Source organism: Cydia splendana, chromosome Z (assembly GCF_910591565.1).
Source record: "Cydia splendana chromosome Z, ilCydSple1.2, whole genome shotgun sequence".
In the NCBI taxonomy this organism is placed as follows: Eukaryota; Metazoa; Arthropoda; class Insecta; order Lepidoptera; family Tortricidae; genus Cydia; species Cydia splendana.
The window spans coordinates 11,952,864-11,974,993 of NC_085987.1; the positions used below are offsets into that span (position 1 = coordinate 11,952,864).

The following is a 22,130-nucleotide window of genomic DNA, read 5'->3' on the forward strand; positions in this document are numbered from 1 at the left end:
ACAAAGTGGTAAAAAATGGTTTTTAGATTTAAGTTTTGTATTGTTGTCATGAGTGACGCAGCTTTCTGCAAGATTTGTTATGAGAAGAGGTACGTGAGTAGATATATCGGTAGGTAGGGAGTTTCCGCAGTCGCTAGAGAATAGGCCATAAATCCATGGTAAGGGTAAAGGCGTACCAATGGTCGTCAATTAGTAGTACAATTCCTTCGATGATGGCGTTTTGCATGGTTTTACACACGAATAAATCAACTGTCTGTTCCTAACATCAATACTTACGATATTCATTTCTTTGTGTCCGATATGACTCTCAACTTAACTAATCGTAGTTCTACTTGGTATTTAACTCATTATAGAAAAGGAAAGATTTTGGAAAAAATCAAACTCCGACTTGCAATTTGGCTTTTATTTTAATACTTAATTACATATTATTGAGTACACTATACATTTGTTTCATTGCTATAAAATGCTATCTATTCAAAACTCCGGTAGGCATTTCACAAGAAAAATGATAATATAAATAATTTTAACTTTCGTTTTATAGAAAATTTCCTATATTCAAGATATTTTGCGTTTTATCATGATATTAAAGCAGTATCACTAAATTTATTATTTGGACAATTTAATTTTTATTCTGATGATATAGGTTGCTCAAACGTCTTAAAGGAGGTGGTAAACCTCCGTTACTGAAACAAGTAAAAAAATACATTAGGACGTAGCTCGGTAAACAATAAACTCTACCCAGATTACTATTCTATATCGCATTCAGCATGTTGGATACGTATATTACTGACTTTTACTCAATGCCTTTTAGGTATTGTACCTATAGTCACAGAATAAATAACAGTACTAAACTAACATACAGAAAGGAAGGAAGTATACTCTTTGAATTAAACTTTCTACAAAAGCGAAAATTTTCAGCGATTCAGGGACATATTATGTTGTCCCTTTCTAATGTATGGAACTATGCCTTTCGGCTATTTAGGGTTGTCAAAATTTACGTCATTGTCATTATCCTATCTGTGGTTGTATACGCAAGGGAACGTCAGGTTTTGCCAACCCTAGTAATTGCTCGTAGCAACGCTGAGCGGATCGGAGCCGAGAACGCCCGAACGCTCTAGCTTCCCCCCACTGGTATAGTTCTGTTAGTTGATATGTTGCTACCATGTTGTATAATGTATACGTTTACGGCACTGAGCAAAAGTTGGAAAACATGCCAACACTGAACGCGCTGTCAAGACGTGCGGTACTCACCAAAGATACAGTCCCGAAGAGCTTGTACCATCCTATAACAATATTGGAAAGGTTGAGGTCGTCTAACATAATCTGCGCCACGCCCATGAACACCTTCTTGCCTTCGATGCGCCCATAGTCGCCCCAAACGGTCACCTAGAACGAACATCGTTTGTATCGCAACTTGTATTAACCGGCAGACGGCTTTTGACGTTCAATGTGATTTGTCGCCATTGACACTAAACGTTTATCAATCTAGAATAACTAAGTAGGAGTTTACTAATACACTCACTTGCAATACACATCCTTTAAAATTTTCCCGAAACGTGAGCGTCTGCTGATAGAGGGGATCGAGGGTCCTCCGGGCGGTGCTGGTCTTCGCCTTAGCAACGCAACGCTTGCCGTTGACGAGGTATACCTTCACGTAAGGCGCTGGAAGAGTGCGGCAGCCCTGCCGGGCCTGAAGACCACGAGCGCGAATTACCTCCACCTGAATGTATAGAATTATTATGTAACCGTGCGCGTCCGTTGGCCTCTTTGGCAATCAAAGGATTAAGACGGACGCTTTATCAGAATATTCAGAGATTTTTGCGGAACAGCCTTATGTAGTAATTTCCATTCCACATAAACGTGTCATAACGGACGGGAACCGTACCTCAAGGAAGCCTTTTTGGTAGCACATGGAAAGTTGGACATCGCCCAACGTAGGCGCCCCGAGCAACTGGCGTCCAACTAGTTGTCCGGGACCTAGGCCGTCGATGAAGTCCGACAGGCCACCGCCGTCCGACGAGCCCGACCCACGCATGCCGGGTGACCATCTGCCAAAATGTATATTCGATAATATCTATTTTCGATATACTTACGTTTTTTACTCTCAAAGGTAGTTAATACGCTTACAAGGCGGGGAAATACGCAAAAATACTATAAATACGTTATTTAGATTTACACCTATCCACTAACATCTATATCGCATGCATAGGATTTTAGAATAATAGACAATTTTATTAAAATGAAGGGCGAAGCGATAACAAAGCTATAAGAATACCAATTTTAACTTAGGTAACAAACCTATATCGTCACAATCTCGCAGGAAGTGTGCCCTGTTTCATGTACCACTGGTACCACTTCTGTCTGGCATGCACTTTCAAACATCTAAATCAGCCTTTTACCGCGTGGTAAATTATCTTGTTTGAATAATCTGTCAAACAAGACTGGCCACAAAAATCGGCAAGATCGCAAGGTACCGTACCTTGAGATTGTGATTTTATAATTTGTTATGGTTTTCATCATGTTATAATACGATCACTGGCATTTACTGGTGCAAGGTCATATCATATCAATATCAAAACCATAAGGTTCCGGTGTGGGGCGAACACATCGCGTAACATACGCACGCCCCATTGTCTCTCGCTGCACATGCGTGCTACGAGGGCTACGCTGTAGCCTGTAGCATGTCTTTCCGCCATGTAGCGAACGCTCTGTGTAGCTGGCTCATTCTTCGATTTGGTATAAATTGGCAAGTCCACGGTAAAAAGTTAAAAAATATTTATTTTAGGTATTAGTTTGACCATAATCAAATGTTTAGGATACAATAATAAAAAAACGTCTTGGTCCTCTCTTGGTCCCTTTCTGTGAAACTTATCTGCGAAGATATAAACCTCGCAATTTGAAAGTGTCATGGTGATGACATTTTATGTGCTTAGTATGGCGTTAATACATGGTAATGACAACTAATCATTTTCGCCATATAAATAATTAATGATAGTTTTATCATTACCGTGGTAGTCATTACCACGGAACCACGGTATTTTTCCACCACGGTAATGACTATTCTTCCACGGTAAGAACATGAAACGCTTTTTTTATTGTTTATGTTCTCTTTTAACAAAATTTTCCGAAGGAGAGTTATTTTTTCTTTGTTGTATTTTATACAACAAATCATTATATTATCATTCTGTCTCTTAACCCTAAACATACTTAGGTAATGTTCCAGAACATTCTTCCAATTACATCATAAAAATTCGAATAAGTTATCATATCAAATAGGATTCGTATTAAAATGATTCCACTTACCGAGAAGTAAGACACACGGAACTGCATTTTTTTTGGACGAAACCACGGTAATCTACTTATTATTTAAAAATAAAATATATGTGGGCACAAATGTTGAAGTGTGTTCCCACTGTCGATTACTAGGCGACGAAGGGACCGCGGGGGCAGCGGCAGGATCTCAGCACGGCCTTCTATTGGACAGCTATATGATGTGCAAGTAGCATCCACGGAAGTGACGGTACCGCGAGGCCGGAAAAGTTTGATGTTGCCATTTAGTTCTGTACGACATAAATTAATTTGTGCAATCAATAATGAATGTAAGTACTAACCAATATAGTTTGAGGCACTTAGTAAATACTAGCCATAAAGTTACATTTAAATTGACTTTTAGCTCATGTTTTGATGAAATCTGGTCAGGCGACACGCGTTGGTAGTGACATTTTGATCCATTGGAGCCTTAAAAAACATAGATCTTCTGATATCGTGAAATGGAAAACGGCCTGTATTGATATTTTTTTATTTACTACTTATAAGTATAAGACACGGTAAAGATCCAACTTCGTTTAGTACCGAAAAACGCGAGCGACATGCGATTTACACCAAATCGAAGAATGACCCAGCTGTAAAGCATTGGTTCAACGTCGGTACTTCAGTGAAATGAATGGTTAGATTGTTTTAGAGTTTTGTTACTTGGTTTCTCAACCATCTAGGGACAAATGGGAATACACCATTTCCATAGGGATGTGTTTTGAAACAGTAGGTAGCTATCGGTTCGCCTTTTGTAATTATCAGGCCAATTCGAACGTTCATTGATATCAGAATGAGATCTAACTGATGTCGTTCAGTTATCGTGCTTATCGCTCGTACTTGTCCGTACATGTATTGGCGCAGGCGAGACGCACGATAACTAAATAACATGATTCAAAATATCATTCTGTCAGCTTACGTTAAAATTGGGCTGTAAGTTTAGTGAATTGTTAGTGCTTAGGTTTTGGGTACGGATTCAAGAAATTATATAGACATTAGTTATGTGTAAGTTATTCATTATATAAAATTTGCTATGCATTGGTTTTATATTATATAATGACCAGGGTGCATAGACAAGATGCCAAGCGCTTATTACGCTCCTTAGCGAACGAAACTGTCTCTGTCGCACTAATATGGAAGAGTGATAGAGAGACATAACTACGCTACGCTACGGAGTGTTAACGATTTGCATGTTGTCTGACGCATCCTGCTTAGTCACTTTTCAAGACGCAATGTTAGGAGTCACTTGAGTATTTTTTGTGTTACTATTACATTCTATTTATAATAAAATAAAGTCTGGAATGTGTTTTTCTTCAATACTCGCATGTCATAGCATAATAACTTTGTTAGAAAATACGTCATTAATATAATGACATGACATCACTCACAACAAAGTTTCGGCCACTGTTTAAGAACAAGCACGTGTGCGTGTGTGTTTCTGTGTAATGAACTTTGTGCGTTTAACCTCATCTGTCGCATTACTCGTAATGTGTGTAGGTGTAAGTATTTTACCAATGCATAACAAATTGAAAACCGAGGCTCAATAGTTAAGATTTCAGGTTTACTCAAAGTCACATTTCAATTAGCTTGCGTAAACTGATTTATTGAAATGAACACATATTGATGCGACACTGCTGTGAGTACTGTTTAAGTGCAATACTGTTACTATACATACCTATGTATAGTAAGTATTTACCTAAATATATCTCCACTTGTCATTTACATGTTGATTACTTTTATATTAGTGGGTAATGCGTTTAAATTAAATGACTTAGCATGAAAATGTATATCAATCAGTTTACAACGTAATTAAAAATACGACTTAATTTAATTGTTTGATAGTGAGTTACAACTGGGTAAAATGTAATACCAAAGCCTTTTTTTATCCACCATCAGACCTCGATTTTCAAAACTACCACAGGATCAGAATAATCATAAAAAAATTACAACATACAATGACAACATTGATACAATAGTGAAGAAGAGGGCGGTAGTCTTTCAGATGCATCGAGTGGTAAAAGTCAAGGTTCTTCCTATGTGGAAAGTACGGTAGAAAACTGAAAGAATCTAGGAGGAAAAACTGAGCAAGTGCTAGACAGTAACTAAAGCTTCGTAAACAATACAAGACGCCTTGATTGTGCGTTACTCCAAATAAAGGCTCTAAGATTATATTACTAAAGACAAAGGTAAAGTTACTAAATGTTTGTAACTATCTTCTTTCCCCTGCCCTTATCCCACGTTATGTGGGGTCGGCACAACATGTTTTTCTCTTCCATTCTCCTCTGTCTTTCGTCTCCTCAGGACTCACTCCTTTCTTTCTCATATCCTCTTTCACACAATTCATCCATCGTTTTTTGGGTCTACCATACGCTCTTCGTCCATCAACATTCATCCCTAACATTCTTTTGCCTATATGGCATTCATCCCTCCTCATTACATGCCCATACCACGCTAACCTAGTACTCCTCATTTTCTCCGTTACTGGAGCTACTTTCAAACTTCCTCTTATATACTCATTCTTAATACGATCCTTTCTCGTCACTCCACACATCCATCTCAGCATTCTCATTTCCGCTGCGTGCACTCTTCTTTCCTCCGCTACTTTCGTCGCCCAGCATTCTGATCCATACATTACAACAGGTCTCACGATCGTTCTGTATATTTCCCCCTTAAGTTTAAGGGGCATTCGTGGATCGCAAGTTGTTCCAGAGACCTGTCGCCATTTCATCCATCCCGCATTTATTCTATTTTTCACGTCTCGGTCGATGTTTCCGTCACTTTGGATCAATGACCCAAGGTACCGGAAGTCAGAGCAGACTGGTAGGGATACACCATCTAAGGCAATATGGGAAAAACTGGATAGACCACCGAAATCGCAGAACATGTGCTCCGTTTTGGTTCTGCTTATTTAGAGTCCCACACTTTCCAGCTTTTCTTGCCATTTTCCCAGCCTGCTCTGGACCTCAAGTGCATTTTCTCCGACAAGAACAATGTCGTCGGCAAACAGCATACACCAAGGTGCCTCCTCCTGTATGTTCGATGTCAGAGCATCCATAACCAGGAGGAACAAATACGGGCTTAAGGCCGACCCCTGGTGTAAGCCTACCGCCACATTGAACTTGTTGGTTACTCCTGCTTCCGACCTGACGTGAGTATTGGCTCTGTCATACATCGCCTGAACAAGCCGTACATACTTCTCTAGCATTCCTTTCTCTCTCATAGACCACCACAGAACCTTACGGGGGACTCTATCGTATGCCTTTGTAACTATATATTTTTATATATATTTATATATTTATAAGGGGCCTACCTACTATTAAATACTGGTACTGGATTTTACACAGGTACATAGTTTAAGAGTGGTACATATTAAATTATGACTAACTAGTATAATAGAACATCCGAAAATTAAAGTGGAGACTATGAAACCAGCCATTTGCCATAATTGTAAGAAGTTCAGAGGATTTACACTACAACAGCGCCCCAAACGTACTCCTTCTCATTATCAATGATTTATGAAATGTATATATCAATCATAGTGAAACATGCATGAAAATCAAGTAATAGGTGTGTGGTGTGAGTGGCGGTGAATGTAGGTACATTGATCAGACATAAATATAAAATATCTCAAATAATCTGAAATAATAAATTAGTGCAAACATCATAAGGCGTTTAGATCAGGCAACATTTAAATTCCAACGACACTCGTGCAACTTAAAGGTAGGAAGGATTTCCTGACCCCAGTAAACAGAGTTCTGTCTCGTTATCGACTCGGAAACTGTGCCACGAAGCTTGTGACAGGAGGGATTAATAAAAGTTCAAACGTATCACAATTTCGAAAGTGTGCGTTGCCTAAGCGAGAGAAGACTGATGCGTGCTGAACGTGAAAGAAAAGAATGAATTGAGAAACACCAACACAGTCCCAGTTCATGCGCTTACAAGACGAGAGGCATAACAGAGGGTTAGAGAAGAAGACGCGAGCAACATCAATGCGCACATAGAAGAGTCAAGTTCGGCAGGTAATCAGCGGATGGCGGCTTGGGTCGGAGTGGACAGCGAGCGACTTACGAGGATCCCTCCGAGCTAGATATGGAGGCGAGGCTGGCGGCGTACACCTCGTGCGAGCGCTGGAAGGTGGTGGTGGTGGGCTGGGTGCGTTTGCGCCGCGCGCCGCCGCCTTCTACGCGGACAAGCGCGACGTTAGCGGGCGGGGGGTCGCAGGCGGCGCGGGCGAGGGCGTGCGGCCGCGGCACCGCGTCGCCGCCGTCGCCACGCGTTGCCCCGCCGCCCACGCCGCCGCCACCGGCACAACACAACGTCACAACACATTCAGTACCCATACCCACAACATTGTACATACATTTGTTTAACGGCCCCATTTCCTAAACATTCTAAGAAAATACGTAGCACACAATGGTAGTGAATCTTGTACTTATGACCATTGCACATGATCTGTGATAAAATCTGGTTATTTGATGGTGGCTGTAGGAAATGTATATTATAGAATGAATTCGTACTTATGTAAATATTACTGAAGTGTGTGTTGTGGTGCCTTGATATAAGGAGTGGCTTTTTGTTTGAATTCCGTAAACTTTATATTTGTTTGTTTTGAATATAGGGGTCGATCAACTTTTTTATGTCATCGATAAAGAGTTTAATCAAAAGTATGTGTTGAATTTATGTATGTGTTTTAAAAATATATTTCACGTAGAACTACATATAATCAAAGTTTTGTATGCAAATACGAGCAGCACATAAATTTCATTATTTTTACGATTTTTCTAATAAAACTTCATTTACTCCGAAGAAATGGTTGTTTACTATGTAAAAGAACACAAAAGCATTTCTTCTGGTAACTTAAAAATGAGGAGATCCTGTTTTATTTTCCATAATAGCAATCAATAGTGTCTCCTGGGTCACTAATGACAAAAATCCACGGAAAGTTTTTATATTACTAAAAAAACGCATTAATTCATGTTCTATCTATATTAGTCATATTAGGTTAGTACCTAATCTAACGTTAAAAACAAGTCTGAAATTATCTACAATTTCCAACGTTTCGTTATTTAACAAACTTAGTATGTCGTTTAATGGTGGACTTGGTCACTTTTTCTTTATTATATTATATGACATCTATTTCTATTTATGTCGTATAAGTTTAATAATGTATCAAAATTATGGTTTTAATATTTTATGAGGCAATACGTTAAGGTTAAAAAATATATGGATTAATTGATTTGTATGATACCATATCCATTCCATAACGTTTGTAATTTTAATACAACGGTGTGATCTATTTTTTTATACCACATCGGTGGCAATGGCAAACAAGAATGCGGCCCGCCTGATGGTAAGCAGTCACCGTAGCCTCTGGACGCCTGCAACTCCAGAGGTGTTACATGCGCGTTGCCGACCTTTACATCTATTATTAAACTTATTTAGGATTAGGTACCTAGTACCGTGACCTTACCCAGTAAGTGATTTTTATTAGCTCGCTTTAAACTAATAAATAGCTGACCAGTGAAAGCTCTAAACATATTTGGCTGGTTTATATACAAAAGCAACACCGCACATAGAACTACGGTCTCTGTAAATTTGTTTGGCATGCTGTGTTTTCTGAAGACCTACTCGAGATTTTGGTAGTATGTAATAAGTAAATCGATTTGAGAGGCAAGTGGTGTTAGTGGTGGATAAGTCAGTCGCATCGACAAGCCGCCCGGGACCGCACTATTGTGTCAATGTCGCCGCTCGACGCGACGGCCGCCAACCTGTCCTCGTCGTTCTCGCTGGAGGCGGAGGAAGCCCGCGACACACCCACAGCGCCTCCTCGCATTTCTCCTGGCACCACTTCTTCACTGCGTTGTACCGTGAATGAATTTTTTCCACGTTTACCGAACCCTAACCTCCGTTTTCGTCCTGCCGATCATTGCATTACACACTTCAGTCATTAAGTTACATTAACACGTTAGCCTTTGCGCATTAATAATGTACCTAATTAGCTGTTAATGTTTCGAAACGAATGCAGAAAGGCCAGCATGTGTGACGGAGATGCACATGTGGTGGGTGTAAGCGAGTAGTAGGGTTCACCTGTGGCGGAGAGCTGCGATGTAGAGTTGCTCTTCTTGCCCATGCCGGGACCGAAGTAGTCTCGGGGTTCCGCTTTCAACAGCACGTCGTCACTACTGGGCTCCATTTCGCTGGCGCCGCCCAGCGCCGTGTCGCTCAGGCTGCCGTCTTCGCAAAGTTTTACGTTATAGTGGAAATCTTAAAAAGTATAACTCTCTGAGTATATTGTAATCGTTACGCAAATAATATATATCCGTAAGTTCCGGATATTCGCCTGCGCTACCTATCTTCGACTAATTTTATGAAAATCGAGGAACCAGACTCAGTCAAAGTTAAATAACATTTTTCTCAAGATACCAAACCGAAAAACCTTCTTGGACTAAGATCGGACTAATTGCTAATTTGAACTCTAAAGCAAGGAGAATAAATTGCCTGCGTTGAAAAAACCGTTTTTTTCCTTTAAATTTTAACTTTTCTGCACTTTTTTTTTTAACTTTCGTAACACATGATTGACACGAATGAGCGGTTATGTTACTAATGTGGCAAGAGGTGCGGGATGAAATGACGTCACACATTGTATTGCAAGTGATGTAAAATAACTCCTATTTTGGAAACAATTGCGATCGTATGATCTTACCCACCATCCGATCCTATCCGGGTATACGTTATAGGACTTAAGATGTTTAACCCGTGGAGCGCCCTACACAGACACGTGTGCTGGTAACTAGTTCCATACTACGGTAATTCTGGGGCGCTCCAGGGGTTTAAAAATAATATGAGATATAGCTGCTTAATTTTTCATTTATGTTTATGTATACTATCTAGCTAGACTGCCGTGATTATTTTACAATATGTGTAGTTGTAAGTCTCTGACTGACTTAAAAGATTATTTACTATTTTTTATATTTTTTTATCTCTACTATTAGGCTGGCTAGACGGCTGTGTTTATCTTATTAGTCCCTGACTGACTTAATTGGTTGCGGTTAAGTATCAAAACAGTTAAAAACTATCTTACCCTTCCTTTTTTAGTCGAGCAACTTAACTACTAAGATGTAGGTTAGCTAAACTTTTATCTATTATTGACGTCATGGCGATATCTAGGCGAAGTCAGCGAGTTATACCCCGTCTTAACCTACTACATTTGGAGTCCAATTTCTGCCACATGCAGTAGAGTGTAGAGCTTTTCTCGATAGTCTGAGATAAGTTTATACATTTATAATTGCGATCCTAAATACGTGTAAAGCTGAGAGAATTATTGATAATCCTCCCTAAACCCAGGCGAAGCCCCGGAACTCGACACTGATATATACGTACCTGCTTTTTCATCCGGCGGTACGTCTGCGTTGCTGAGGCTTCGCGTGAATTGGCCTCTGCGCGACTCTCTTCTCTCCAGCGGCTGCGTCTGGGTGCCGCTGCGCCCGTTCTCGCGCCCTCCGTAGTCATTACTGCGTTTGGACCCCCGCCGCGATGAAGATTTACCGCGTTGATTTTTTCCAGATTTTACAGATGATTTTTTGGGTTGATGAGCGGCGCGTCGAGATGCAGGTGCCAATGATTGTATAGTTTGAAATTCGGGATGCGCGGATGGTGCGTTGAGCACGGGTTCGACATCCGGGCGTAGCGGCGAGTCGGCAGTGGTTTGATGGGTGTCGTCGGATGGTAGATGTGGGTCGACGGGAGTGAGCGCGCGGCGGGGCGAGCCGAGGTTTGTAGGAGAGAGAGCAATACACATAGAATTAGCCATCATACTAAATTTTTGGTCTAGATGATTTGTTGATGCTAAAGAATACGAACGGATGCGAGCCTTTTTAATTATAGACGTTAACGGTTCTCTGAACGATATATCTAAGTCTGGTGGAGGAGAGAGGGAGTTTGGTGAGCGAAAATCTTGGAAGGTGGGTTTGTCGTTAATACTAACGGAGCCTTGCCTCTTTGTGTTCATGCCGTTTGATTCATTCTCCTTATGTGTGGAATATTTTGCGGCAACCTCTTTAAGTGCCTCGGTGTCTTTACACGTTATGCTCATCTTCTTAAATATATTATTAACATTTTCAGTGGTTGTGACATCATGTTTTGTGATGGAGTCTATATGACATTTAGTTACGACCAGCGAATCGGAATGACGCCTTTGGAACCTTTTATAATTATTGGATTTGTAACTATCTTCATCTTTTTGTTTACTATTTGTCAAATCGAAAGAACGTCTCTGATCAACAGATTTGGTTTCGTTTTCATTGTTTAAATGAGATACCTCTTCTTTACCGTTAGGTGCGATATCTGACTCATGCTGTTCACCAGGGGAGTCGCGCGCGGATTTTATTAGGGCAGTATCGGCGTTTTCCAAACTATTTTGTTTATCTATGCTTACGTGAATAGTTGTTTCCGCTGTGCTGCCGTCACTGTCATACCCATGGTATCGGGAATAATTCTCACAGCTTTGTGTTAGGTCGGTACTTGATCGTTTATGCAATATGGAATTGGATGCCCTTCGTTCATGGTGGTGTGAATCTATGCTACAGTTATTATTTATGCTTGAATTAGGTGTGGTGCATTTGTTTAAGGTGATGAAATCATTTACAGACACCTGTGTTGCTACAGTACTTTCTGATCTAATGAAACTTACGACACTAGGCAGTTTTCTTCTAACGGGCTCTTTAGATCTGAGCATATAACTATCAATAGTCGCTGAACGTCGATAATCCCAAGATGAGTATTCTAATTTTGGTTGTGGTTTTCTCCTAGTTGGTACAGTTTGGAGAAATGGGTGGCTAGGAAGATCAGGATGATTTCGATTTGAGGACAAACTTCGTTGTTCTTTACAAAATGGCAAGTGTTTTATATTATGTATCTGTCGAGGAGTTCGGAAGTCCATTTGATAGGCATATTCGCTATACCCTTCGCTCATGTTGGAAGCGTGGGCGTGATTGTAATACTCAGGGCAACTTTGACTCCTTTCGTATGAATGACGGTGTGTATATTCTTTAGAGGATGAACCAGTCGAGCCGCTACGAGCCAGAAGCCGTTTGAGGCGTCGGGTAGGGCGTGCACGGTGGCCCGTGGGCAGCCCGCTGTGGCCGATCTCCGGGCGCAAGCGAACTCGGCGGCGCAACCCATTCGACATGAACACGTAAGGCAACAATCGATCAGGAAATTCGCATTGGCGATAGAGACTAGGGATGAGGGTAGCACTATCACAGGAGGATGATGTACTATGTACAGGAAGGATGCGTTTCCTGCAGTAAAGTTGTTTGAATCAGTAAATGCTGGGCTCGTTTTCATCAAAAAGATAATTAATATATTTTATGGTATATAAATTATTAATAAGTACCTGAGCATGCGCGTAGGGCGTGGCCGCTCAGACTGCGTGCTGAAGGCGCTGGAGGTGACGGAGGCAACGGACTCGAGGTCGGAATCGGCGGCGGCCGCGTCGGGCGACAGCCGGCGTCGCGGCCAGCCGCCACCGCGCGCCGCCAGCTCGGAGTCCGACAAACCCGCGTAGTGCCGCTCCCAACCTAACAATACATCAACTCTCGTACCAATTAACGTCACACGCTCAATGGATTTCAATTAATAAATAGAATTCAGGTAAATAACACATCATAATCTTAGATTATGTTAACACGTATATGATATCCGTGCATTTCGGGAAAGCCTCAATCTACCCGTGAGGGACCGCGTGCCGTACCTATCTGTAGGAAAGCAGGGAAATAAAATAGATCCATAAACAAGCAAGTGGGAGATGATTAACTCCCAGAATCAAGCTGTGCAAATGTTCATCTGGGCGGCAGATCGATCCGGGGCAATCTCGTAGCTCAGATGAAAGAAATGCTCTCTCAAGAACAAACAATCCATAAACCAGTCCTAAACGGACACGTGAGGAGAACCAACACAGATTACCTAGAACCGCACGGTGGATATAGCCCTAGTTTGGCTACCAGAAGAAGCGGTTTATCTATCCTAGGGGCTATCCAATCTTTATAACTCTACACTTTACATATAATATCTGGGAGACCGAGCTTTGCTCGGATAACATATAAAAACTCAAAAATGCGCGTTTCCCCAGAGATAAGACCTAGCTAGATCGATTTATCGCCCCCAAAAACCCCCATATAGCAAATTTCATCGAAATCGTTAGAGCCGTTTCCGAGATCCCCGAAATATATATAATAAAGTAATAATAATAAATAAAATAGCCTTTATTGCTGTTTCTTTCCTTATAATTAATATGTGCCTACTTACTAATAAAACTAACTAAATTAATTTAATCCTAACTTATGTCAATGTTATCGGCAACTGGATGTTTGTGTAGAACAGCTTGTCTGTCGACAAAGGCCTCCTCTAAAGATTTCCACGTATTCCTGTCTCTTGCTAAACGGGTCCATACCGGACCAGCGATTTTCTTAAAGTCGTCTTCCCATCTTTTGGTTTGTCTGCCTCTATTTCTTTTGCTGTCTCTTGGATACCATTCTGTTACAAACTTAGTCCATTTCTCTTTACTTTCTCTTAGCATATGCCCCGTCCAATGCCATTTAAGCAGTCTGTAGACCGTCTGTGCATTTTTAAATTTCGTTTTCATTTTAATTTCTTGTAATTTCACTCTATCCCTTCTTTTTATACCTAAAATACTCCTTTCTATTGAATTTTGACAGACTTTTAATTTACTTTCTTGTCTTTCTGTTAACCCCATGTCTGGCACCCGTATAGTAAGCATGGTATGCATGTTTCGTATACTTTCTTTTTTCCTTTCATGGGCATATCCTTATCTTTCATTATTTCCTTAAGAGACCAAAACCGTTTCCAAGTATTAGTTATTCTCCGTTCTATTTCTTTATTCATGCAGTCATCTGTAGATGGGCCATTTTATTCAAAGTTGTACACCCCGAAAAAGTTGTGTTGAAAATTAATCACATAGGAAATGGATGAAAGCTATTTTTATGGATACTTTTATGAGTAAATTTATGTAAAATGTAAATAATTTACTTGATTATAAACGTTCAGACAAGTTGGTTTCGGAATGGGACCCTCGCTTCGCCCCTACTCAAGGGTTTTTCTTGAGTAACTTTATAAACAAATTATACAATCTTATAGCAAATTAAAATATTTCTAGCACGGGACAGTGACAGAACAATTTCTAAAGACGCGTCAAGAAGTAATAGCACAAGTCTAATTTTTAACACAATGTACCACCTCTGGAGTTGCAGGCGTCCATCGGTTACGGTGACTATTTACCATCAGTCGGGCCGTATGCATATTTACCACCGATATAAAAAAAAATCTACAGCCTTTATTTTTTAAAATTCAACATAATTAAACCTTTGTCTAAAAACCGGACGAGCGCGAGTCGGATTTGCTCACCGAGGGTTCCGCATAGATTAAACTTATAATTTTTTTATTTTTCATTTTTGAGAATTTTCCCTGTACTTGTAGTGTAAGACGACATTACTTGAGAATTTCGAAGTTCTAGGTCAACAGGAAGTTATAAATTTTGATTCCCTTGAGAGTGTCGATATATACATTTTTTTGTGGCATAAATGGCCGTATATATTTTTTACGTTAACTTAGAAGTTTGATTTTTTCACAGTCACAGCTTCAAGTCTTTAGATGTAGTGAGATTTGGCTTGATACCCTTTATTTTTCCTTTATAACAGAAAGTTAAACCAGGTCTGGTTTAACTTATTCCTCATATAAGTACCTAAACTAAAACAGCGCCACATTAAAACAATATGTATGCCGCGTTGTACTTCCATACCGTAGACTTTCTTCGTTCCGCTTATACAAAACCGACGATTGGGTTTCGGAATGGAAGTTTCAGAATACTACCTCCGGCGACATTTAACTAAATATTCCATTAAATAATCTTAAATATCGTTTTAAATAAGATAATTTTGATTCTGTATACGTTATTTGTATAAGTACCGAATCAATGTAAAAAATATATACATTACGTAATTACCAGCAAATTTGGTTTCGGATGGTGGACCGAAAAAATGTTACCACTGCGTACATGTACTTTCGATGAGTGTTCTTCGGGCAACTATTCCATGAAAAATTGCGGATATATGAAGTTTTAGATTAATTTTGCCACGCAGAGTAAAATTATACCAAATAGTAGCAATAATATTTTAAAGTACACAATCAAATAGCGGTTTCGAAACGGAAAATTCCGCAATGTTCAGATTCCGTCTCAACAAATTTTAATAATTTTCAAATAGTGTGTTAGTTTTTAACATCATATGTTTTAATAACATAATAGCGCATATATCAGTCTATATATATTTTGCCGTCGTTAAGTTCTTATACGAATAGTTTTTGAAAAAATACTTAAGAAGTTCAACAATAGAGTTGGGACAGCAAAAAACATGACGTTTTTTACCACACAATATTTTTTATTTAATGTATTATTATACTACATGACTAAATGAATACGCTAAATAACTAAAAACTAAATGTGGATTTCATTTAAAAAAATCTTCATTAAATTAAGCCCTATAAACTATAAATATGCAAAACATTATATCAAAAGTATGGGACAACCCGAAAACACTGTGTACAACTTTGAATAAAATTGCCCAGATATAAGTTGGCCCAAATATATGTATGTAGCTGAGATAATCGAGAGCAACTTACATAAATCCAGCAGCACCTTGGCGTACCACGTGGTGGTCTATGTATGATGATTGGGAAATCCTCTGCTTTATCGACAGCTGCATATATCCATAAGGGGCACTGGGTCACTAATTAGTCTCTGGTTGATTTTCACTTAAATCGCAGCGACGGGAACCGAAATATGAATTATTTTAATCGGAGCGCGGGTCGAACGCGGCCATTAGTTTTAACGGCAGGTGAAGAGCTTTTATCCTCGCTAGGTGGCGCGGTTGTGTCGCGCCGGAAGGGCTTTTGAGATAAATGCAGTTGCCAGTTCAAATATCTAGCTACTACACGAAAATATATTCTTTCCTAATTGTGTTGCTTTGTATGTAAGAAAAATACCTATTTAAATATGCATAGAAAGTAATTAATACTAATCTGTTCCTCTACGGAACATGCCGCTCACCTTAAAAGCACGTAGTGTCTTTTAAAAGAACATGCGAAAGTTCAACAAGATAAAGAAACTTATACCTAACTTAAATGCTAACATTAAAAGTCGTAACGATTGTAGAAATTATTCTAAGGGTAAGGGACAGACCTTAACTACGGGTCGTTTGAACAATGTGTTCCCACTTTTTAAAGTTACGACGCGAATAACGTGATCAGTGCCCGGATGGACAGCATGAACGCGCGCGAGTTTCCACTGTAACGGCGGCAAGTGGTCATCGCATACCACAACAACAGTGCCTTCACGGATGGCGGGACCGCGATCTTGAAGCCACTTTGTACTCTGCTGCAGTTGATGGAGATATTCACGACTCCATCTACGCCAGAAATGCTGGACAGCTTGTTGTACCCAGCGCCAGCGCGTAAGACGACTAGGGTTTTCGTCGATCAAAGAAACGCCCGGTAGGGCCGTTAAGGGCTCGCCGATTAAGAAATGAGCCGGCGTAAGAGGTAACGGATCGGAAGAGTCTGAACTTAACACGCAGAGAGGACGACTGTTAAGTACCGCTTCGATTTGACAGGTCAGCGTGTGCATAGAATCATATGTTTGCGTCTGTGTACCTATTACGCGATATAAATGGGTTTTGAAACTCTTAACAGCCGCTTCGAATAGTCCACCGAAATGGCTAGCATACGGTGGCTGAAAATGCCAAGTTAATCCTTGTTTTAAAGTTTGTTGGTTGAGAGCGCTCATGACCGAATCGTTACGTAAGAACGCGTATAATTCTTTAAGGTAATTATTACAACCAACAAAGTTACGTCCGCAATCGGTATATATATCTGTACAATATCCTCGGCGGGACGTGAAACGTCGCAACGCAGCTAAAAAACCTTCTGTGGAAAGTTCGGAAACTAATTCAAGATGTACAGCCTTAACGCTCATACATACGAAAACCGCAACATAACATTTTATTATTTTTGCATTACGAACTTTATTAGCGCGAACGTAAAATGGCCCGCAAAAATCGCACGAAGTTTTACTAAATACGCGCGCGGGGCGCAAGCGGACCGAGGGAAGCATGCCCATGCGAGGTTGCACGCGGGTAGGGCGTGCGCGGAAACATGGAATACAACGATGCACGCGTAGACGCACAATATCGCGACCTGAAATAATCCAATATCGCTGTAAGAGCGAGTTTTGCACGCACTGCGGACCGGCATGCAATTCGTGTATATGAGTATCGTCAATAATAAGATTTGTAAGAGGATGTCTTTTAGGTAAAATTAATTGATGTTTTGATTCATAAGGTAAAAATGATTTATGAATACGTCCGCCGACGCGTAATAATCCCTCACTATCTAGAATAGGCGCGAGACGCCGCAAACGTAAGGAAGGGGATTTATTTGACGAGATATTTTTTATGTCGTCTTCGAACACTTGTTGTTGCGTAATCAATATAAGTCGCTTTAATGCAAAGTGGTACTCTGGTACGGTGATGTACTCAGGGAGCGTTTGTTTATGTTTTCTACATTTGTGGTAAAAACGAAATATTAATGCCGTGACGCGAACTAATTTACCTAGCGACGAAAATCGCGTAATAAGAGTATCATCGTCCGGAAAGTAGGCAATGTGGAAACACATGCGCGATTAATATTTGTTGATTCAATTTTATTCCGTTTTTCTTCCGTTGTGTTTACTACCGGTTTTTGTATAGGCCAGGAGTCGTGACTTTGTTGGAGCCATGTAGGACCATGGAACCACAAGTCATTTTGTACGAGCGCGGCGGGCAGCAGACCGCGCGACGCCGGGTCAGCGCTGTTGTCAGCTGACGGGACGTGACGCCAGCAGCTCGCCGGGACACGGGACAAAATCTCACTGGTGCGGTTAGAGACAAACGTTTTCCATTCGTGCGGGGGTGACTTAAGCCACGCGAGCGCGACGGAACTATCTGACCACGCGTACACTTGATCGGGGCGAATGCGATCACCGTAAATGCGCATTACTCTTTCTATCAATTTTGACAGGATCACGTATCCCATTAATTCCATTTTCGGAATAGTAAGGCAAATCCGAAGTGGAGCTACGCGGGTTCGAGCTATGACTAAATAAGTTTGAACCTTACCGGTATTGTCCGTAAGACGTATATAAACACAGGCGGCATACGCAATTTGACTTGCGTCTGCAAATCCGTGAATTTCGATTGAATCGAAGTCGTCAGTATTAAAAATATGACGAGGAAATGAAATTTGAGATAAGAGCGGGAGCTCGCTAACAAAACTCGTCCATGAGTTAACTATATCGATAGGGGCTTCGGAGTCCCAAGGAACCTTTGCTAACCATAGCAATTGAATTAAATGTTTGGCAAACAATGTCACCGGAGATAATAACCCGAGTGGGTCGTAAATTTTTGCAATTTCCGAGAGAATAGCCCGCTTCGTACAGGCCCGAGAAGTACTTTGTACTTTGAAACTAAATGAGTCTGATCCCGGATTCCATTGAAGTCCAAGGACTTTGACCCCTTTGTCATTTTCCATTTCGGCAAAATGAACATTTTCGCGCCGCTCACCATGAGAATCTGGGGATCGCGTAACAGCGAGAATAGCTGGCGAGTTACTTTGCCATTTACGTAATTCGAACCCGGCCGTGGCACAAATACCTATCAGCTCCTGCTGCAGAGCGAGAGCCTCGGCTGTGGTATCTGCACCGGTTACCACATCGTCAACAAAGACGTCATTGAGTAAGACTGGGGAGGCGCGCGGGAAACGCTCACCTTCGTCGTGAGCTAGCTGTTTAATTGTGCGCAAGGCGAGATAAGGGGAACTACTTATACCGAAGGTAACGGTACGAAGCCTATAATCGCGCAGAGGCTTCTCGGGCGATTGGCGCCAAAGGATGCGCTGAAAATCCCTATCACTTTCACGCACAAGAATATTGCGATACATCTGTTTGATGTCGGAACAAAATGCAATGTTATGCACTCTGAATTTTAGAAGAACGTCAACAATGTCTAAGTGTAACTTAGGACCTGTTAACAAAGTGTCATTTAACGCGTGTCCACTTGTCGTGCGACACCCAGCGTCGTAAACTACGCGTGTGCGTGTAGTTTCGGAAATTTTTGACACACAATGGTGGGGTATGTAATAACTCGCGCCAGCGGGGGGGTTATCGTCCGCGAGCTCCATGTGGTTGAGATCCACGTACTCCTGGAGGCAAGCGTGATAATCCGCCTTCAACTGGGGGTTACGTTCTAGACGGTATTCCAATTTATGGAATCGTGCTAGGGCAATTTGCCGAGACTCGCCGAGCGGCGGTGCATCGGGCTTGAATGGCAGAGCGACCACGTATCGCCCTGTTTCATCACGCGTATGCGTCTTTTGAAAAAAGGATTCGCATAGCTTTTCTTCGGGAGTGTAACTCCGCAACTCTGGTACTGACTCCAGCTCCCAAAACTTCTGAAGATTGTCGTTGTCAAACGACGTAAAGCAAGTATGGCGTGGAGTCGAAACATTGGAAGTAAAGTTCACTTTACCTCCTAGCAAATAACCAAACACACTATTAATTGCGGTGGGCGTGCCAGGTTTACCTCTGACAATGCCATCGCGAACAATATCCATGAAAATGTCCTCGCCGAGTATCATGTCGACCGGCTGAGGTTTGTGAAATTCAGGGTCGGCTAAAGCGAGTCCCTGCAAATGAGGCCAATCAGCGAGAGGTGCTAGTGGTACACTAGGCATTTGACGGGTTAACTTCGCCAGAATAGACGCCTCTAACGGAATGATTGGATTTTGTTTGCCCTTAGGCGAAATTGAGCACACGAAGGTACCCCTAGGTTCCAGCGGCAAGTCGCCGACACCGACCAGCGGTTCGCTAACATGTTGTCGCGGTAAATTGAGTCGTTGCATACACGATTCTGTAATCAGAGCTGCTTGTGAACCCCCATCTACCATACATCGAATCGTCGCAACTTTGTTGCCTTCGTAATAAAGGTCAACCAACGCCGTTGATAATAAAACCGTGCTAGGTTGTTTCCCTAAACTACCTAAACTCTGTTCATTCACGCCGTGAACTGCTGACGGGCTGCTAGGGCCGGGCTGCTCCGTAAGAGCGAGCGAGACGGCAACTGATTCCGTAGCTTCATTGATAATCGGCTGCGGAATGTTTGATTCTAAATGAATTAAAGTATGATGTCGTTTATTACACTTACGACATTTAAAACTTGATTTACAATTCCTTAAGTCGTGCCCGGGGCATAAACAATTGTAACATACATTATTTGTTTTAACAAATGCAAATCTATCTTTCACCGATAGGTCTAAAAATTCTAAACATTTATTGAGGGAATGCATTCCTTTACACTTCAAGCAAGATCGAACCTTATTTGTATCGTCGTAAGGTCGACTTTGAGCTGACGCCGTACTTGTTGCAAAAACACGCTTGGGTGTTCTTTGATTTGAATTTATATTTGTATTATTTTTACTACTTAAGGAATTGTTTCGAGTGGACTGTGTATGGGAAACTGAAATCATCTGTTCCGCTGAAAGTTCGCGTTCGAGGAAAGTAATTAGGCCCTGAACTTTAGGTATTTCGCCCGGGTTGGTTAAGGAACGTTCATATTCTTTTCGCGTATTCACGGGAATCTTACGTAATAATAAATTTAACAGAACGAAATCCCATTCCTTAACCGGAAAATCCATTACTTCGAGCGCCTTTATATTTTCGTGATAAACATTAAGTAAATTTCTCATGGCAACAGCTGATCGCGCGGAACAAATATCTATATCGAACAACTTATCTAGATGTTGTGATGCAATAATGCGTTTATTGTCATAACGGGATTTTAGAATATCGAGCGCAATTGCATAATTACTTTCCGTTATGGGAATTGATTTAATTAAATTATGTGGCTCGTTTTTGACAGAAAGGAGCAAATACCTAAACTTCTCCACATCCGTGTAAGCATTGTTATTGTGTACCAGCGATTGAAATAAATCGAAAAAGGCAGGCCAACCAGTCGGTTCGCCGTCAAATTCGGGAAGCGATAATTTTGGTAAATTTCGACGATCGTTGCTAAGCGTTTCGTTGGGGGTAAGCGCGCGGCTCGCGCGACGCCTTTCTACGTCTACCTCCTTTAGGTTATTTAAATGTGTAACTATCGCGTAATACAAGTCATTAAAATCGTTACGAATCTTAATATTGGCTTCTTTGTTGAAGCTTTGCAATTTAATTAACGCTTTTTCGATTTTAGTTTGAATCTTAGTAAACTTTCGCTGATGCACTGTTAAATCTGTCGTTCTTGAACGAAATTGATCTGTATTTGTCGCTGCGAACTGTAACGTTCTCTTTAATTCGTCGAGAATTAGATCTCGTTCGAATATGTCTTGTGTAATACACGATGTGTCGGCTTCAGTATTGCCGTCTGTAGGGTTAGGAACCATTTTGCGAGACAAAGATGGCGACAATGACAATACTAAATTGAACTACAAACGTGTCTAAACGAAAAAACTGGGTACGAAATACCGCAAAAATCGCAAAATACAAGAGCAACACAACCAGAGAAAGAAAAATCCGGATCGAACGGATCAAAAAACTATGTAGCTGAGATAATCGAAAGCAACTTACATAAATCCAGCAGCACCTTGGCGTACCACGTGGTGGTCTATGTATGATGATTGGGAAATCCTCTGCTTTATCGACAGCTGCATATATCCATAAGGGGCAC

At 41.0% G+C, this 22,130-nt stretch overlaps 2 protein-coding genes across 15 annotated transcripts in view; both read right to left on the reverse strand.

The window, feature by feature from the left end:
• Positions 1-388: 388 nt before the first annotated feature.
• Positions 389-22,130, reverse strand: part of LOC134804502 (regulating synaptic membrane exocytosis protein 2) — a 55,152-nt gene continuing 33,410 nt past the window's right edge. For 6 of the 14 annotated variants that reach the window (XM_063777552.1, XM_063777560.1, XM_063777558.1 and 3 more), the window contains 8 exons: positions 12,704-12,887; positions 10,690-12,608; positions 9,397-9,573; positions 9,078-9,225; positions 1,886-2,048; positions 1,523-1,720; positions 1,252-1,386; positions 389-683 (listed from right to left, as the gene is read on the reverse strand). In XM_063777552.1, coding sequence (XP_063633622.1) covers positions 681-683; positions 1,252-1,386; positions 1,523-1,720; positions 1,886-2,048; positions 9,078-9,225; positions 9,397-9,573; positions 10,690-12,608; positions 12,704-12,887 — 2,927 coding nt within the window. In that variant the 3' untranslated portion in view covers positions 389-680. Of the gene's footprint in view, positions 684-1,251; positions 1,387-1,522; positions 1,721-1,885; positions 2,049-7,377; positions 7,490-9,077; positions 9,226-9,396; positions 9,574-10,689; positions 12,609-12,703; positions 12,888-22,130 lie in introns of all 14 variants that reach the window. The other 8 variants (XM_063777564.1, XM_063777565.1, XM_063777563.1 and 5 more) reach the window with 5 other exon arrangements.
• LOC134805046 (uncharacterized) lies at positions 16,606-22,002 on the reverse strand. Its single transcript, XM_063778334.1, has 6 exons — positions 20,892-22,002; positions 20,425-20,576; positions 19,941-20,097; positions 19,561-19,760; positions 19,068-19,308; positions 16,606-16,787 (listed from the first exon to the last, which is right to left on the reverse strand). The coding sequence occupies exons 1-6, from the start codon at positions 21,844-21,846 to the stop codon at positions 16,606-16,608; spliced, it is 1,887 nt and encodes a 628-aa protein (XP_063634404.1). The 5' UTR covers positions 21,847-22,002.

Bases quoted from the DNA above. Each gene is read 5' to 3' on its own strand.
- LOC134805046 (XM_063778334.1), bottom strand. From the start codon at position 21,846: ATGGTTCCTAACCCTACAGACGGCAATACTGAAGCCGACACATCGTGT. The intron at 19,761-19,940 runs GTAAAGTGAACT...GTGATGAAACAG, and splicing joins GTTTGGTTATTTGCTAGGAG to GGCGATACGTGGTCGCTCTG. The intron at 16,788-19,067 runs GTATTTGTGCCA...TTTCTGGCGTAG, and splicing joins TCTGCAGCAGGAGCTGATAG to ATGGAGTCGTGAATATCTCC.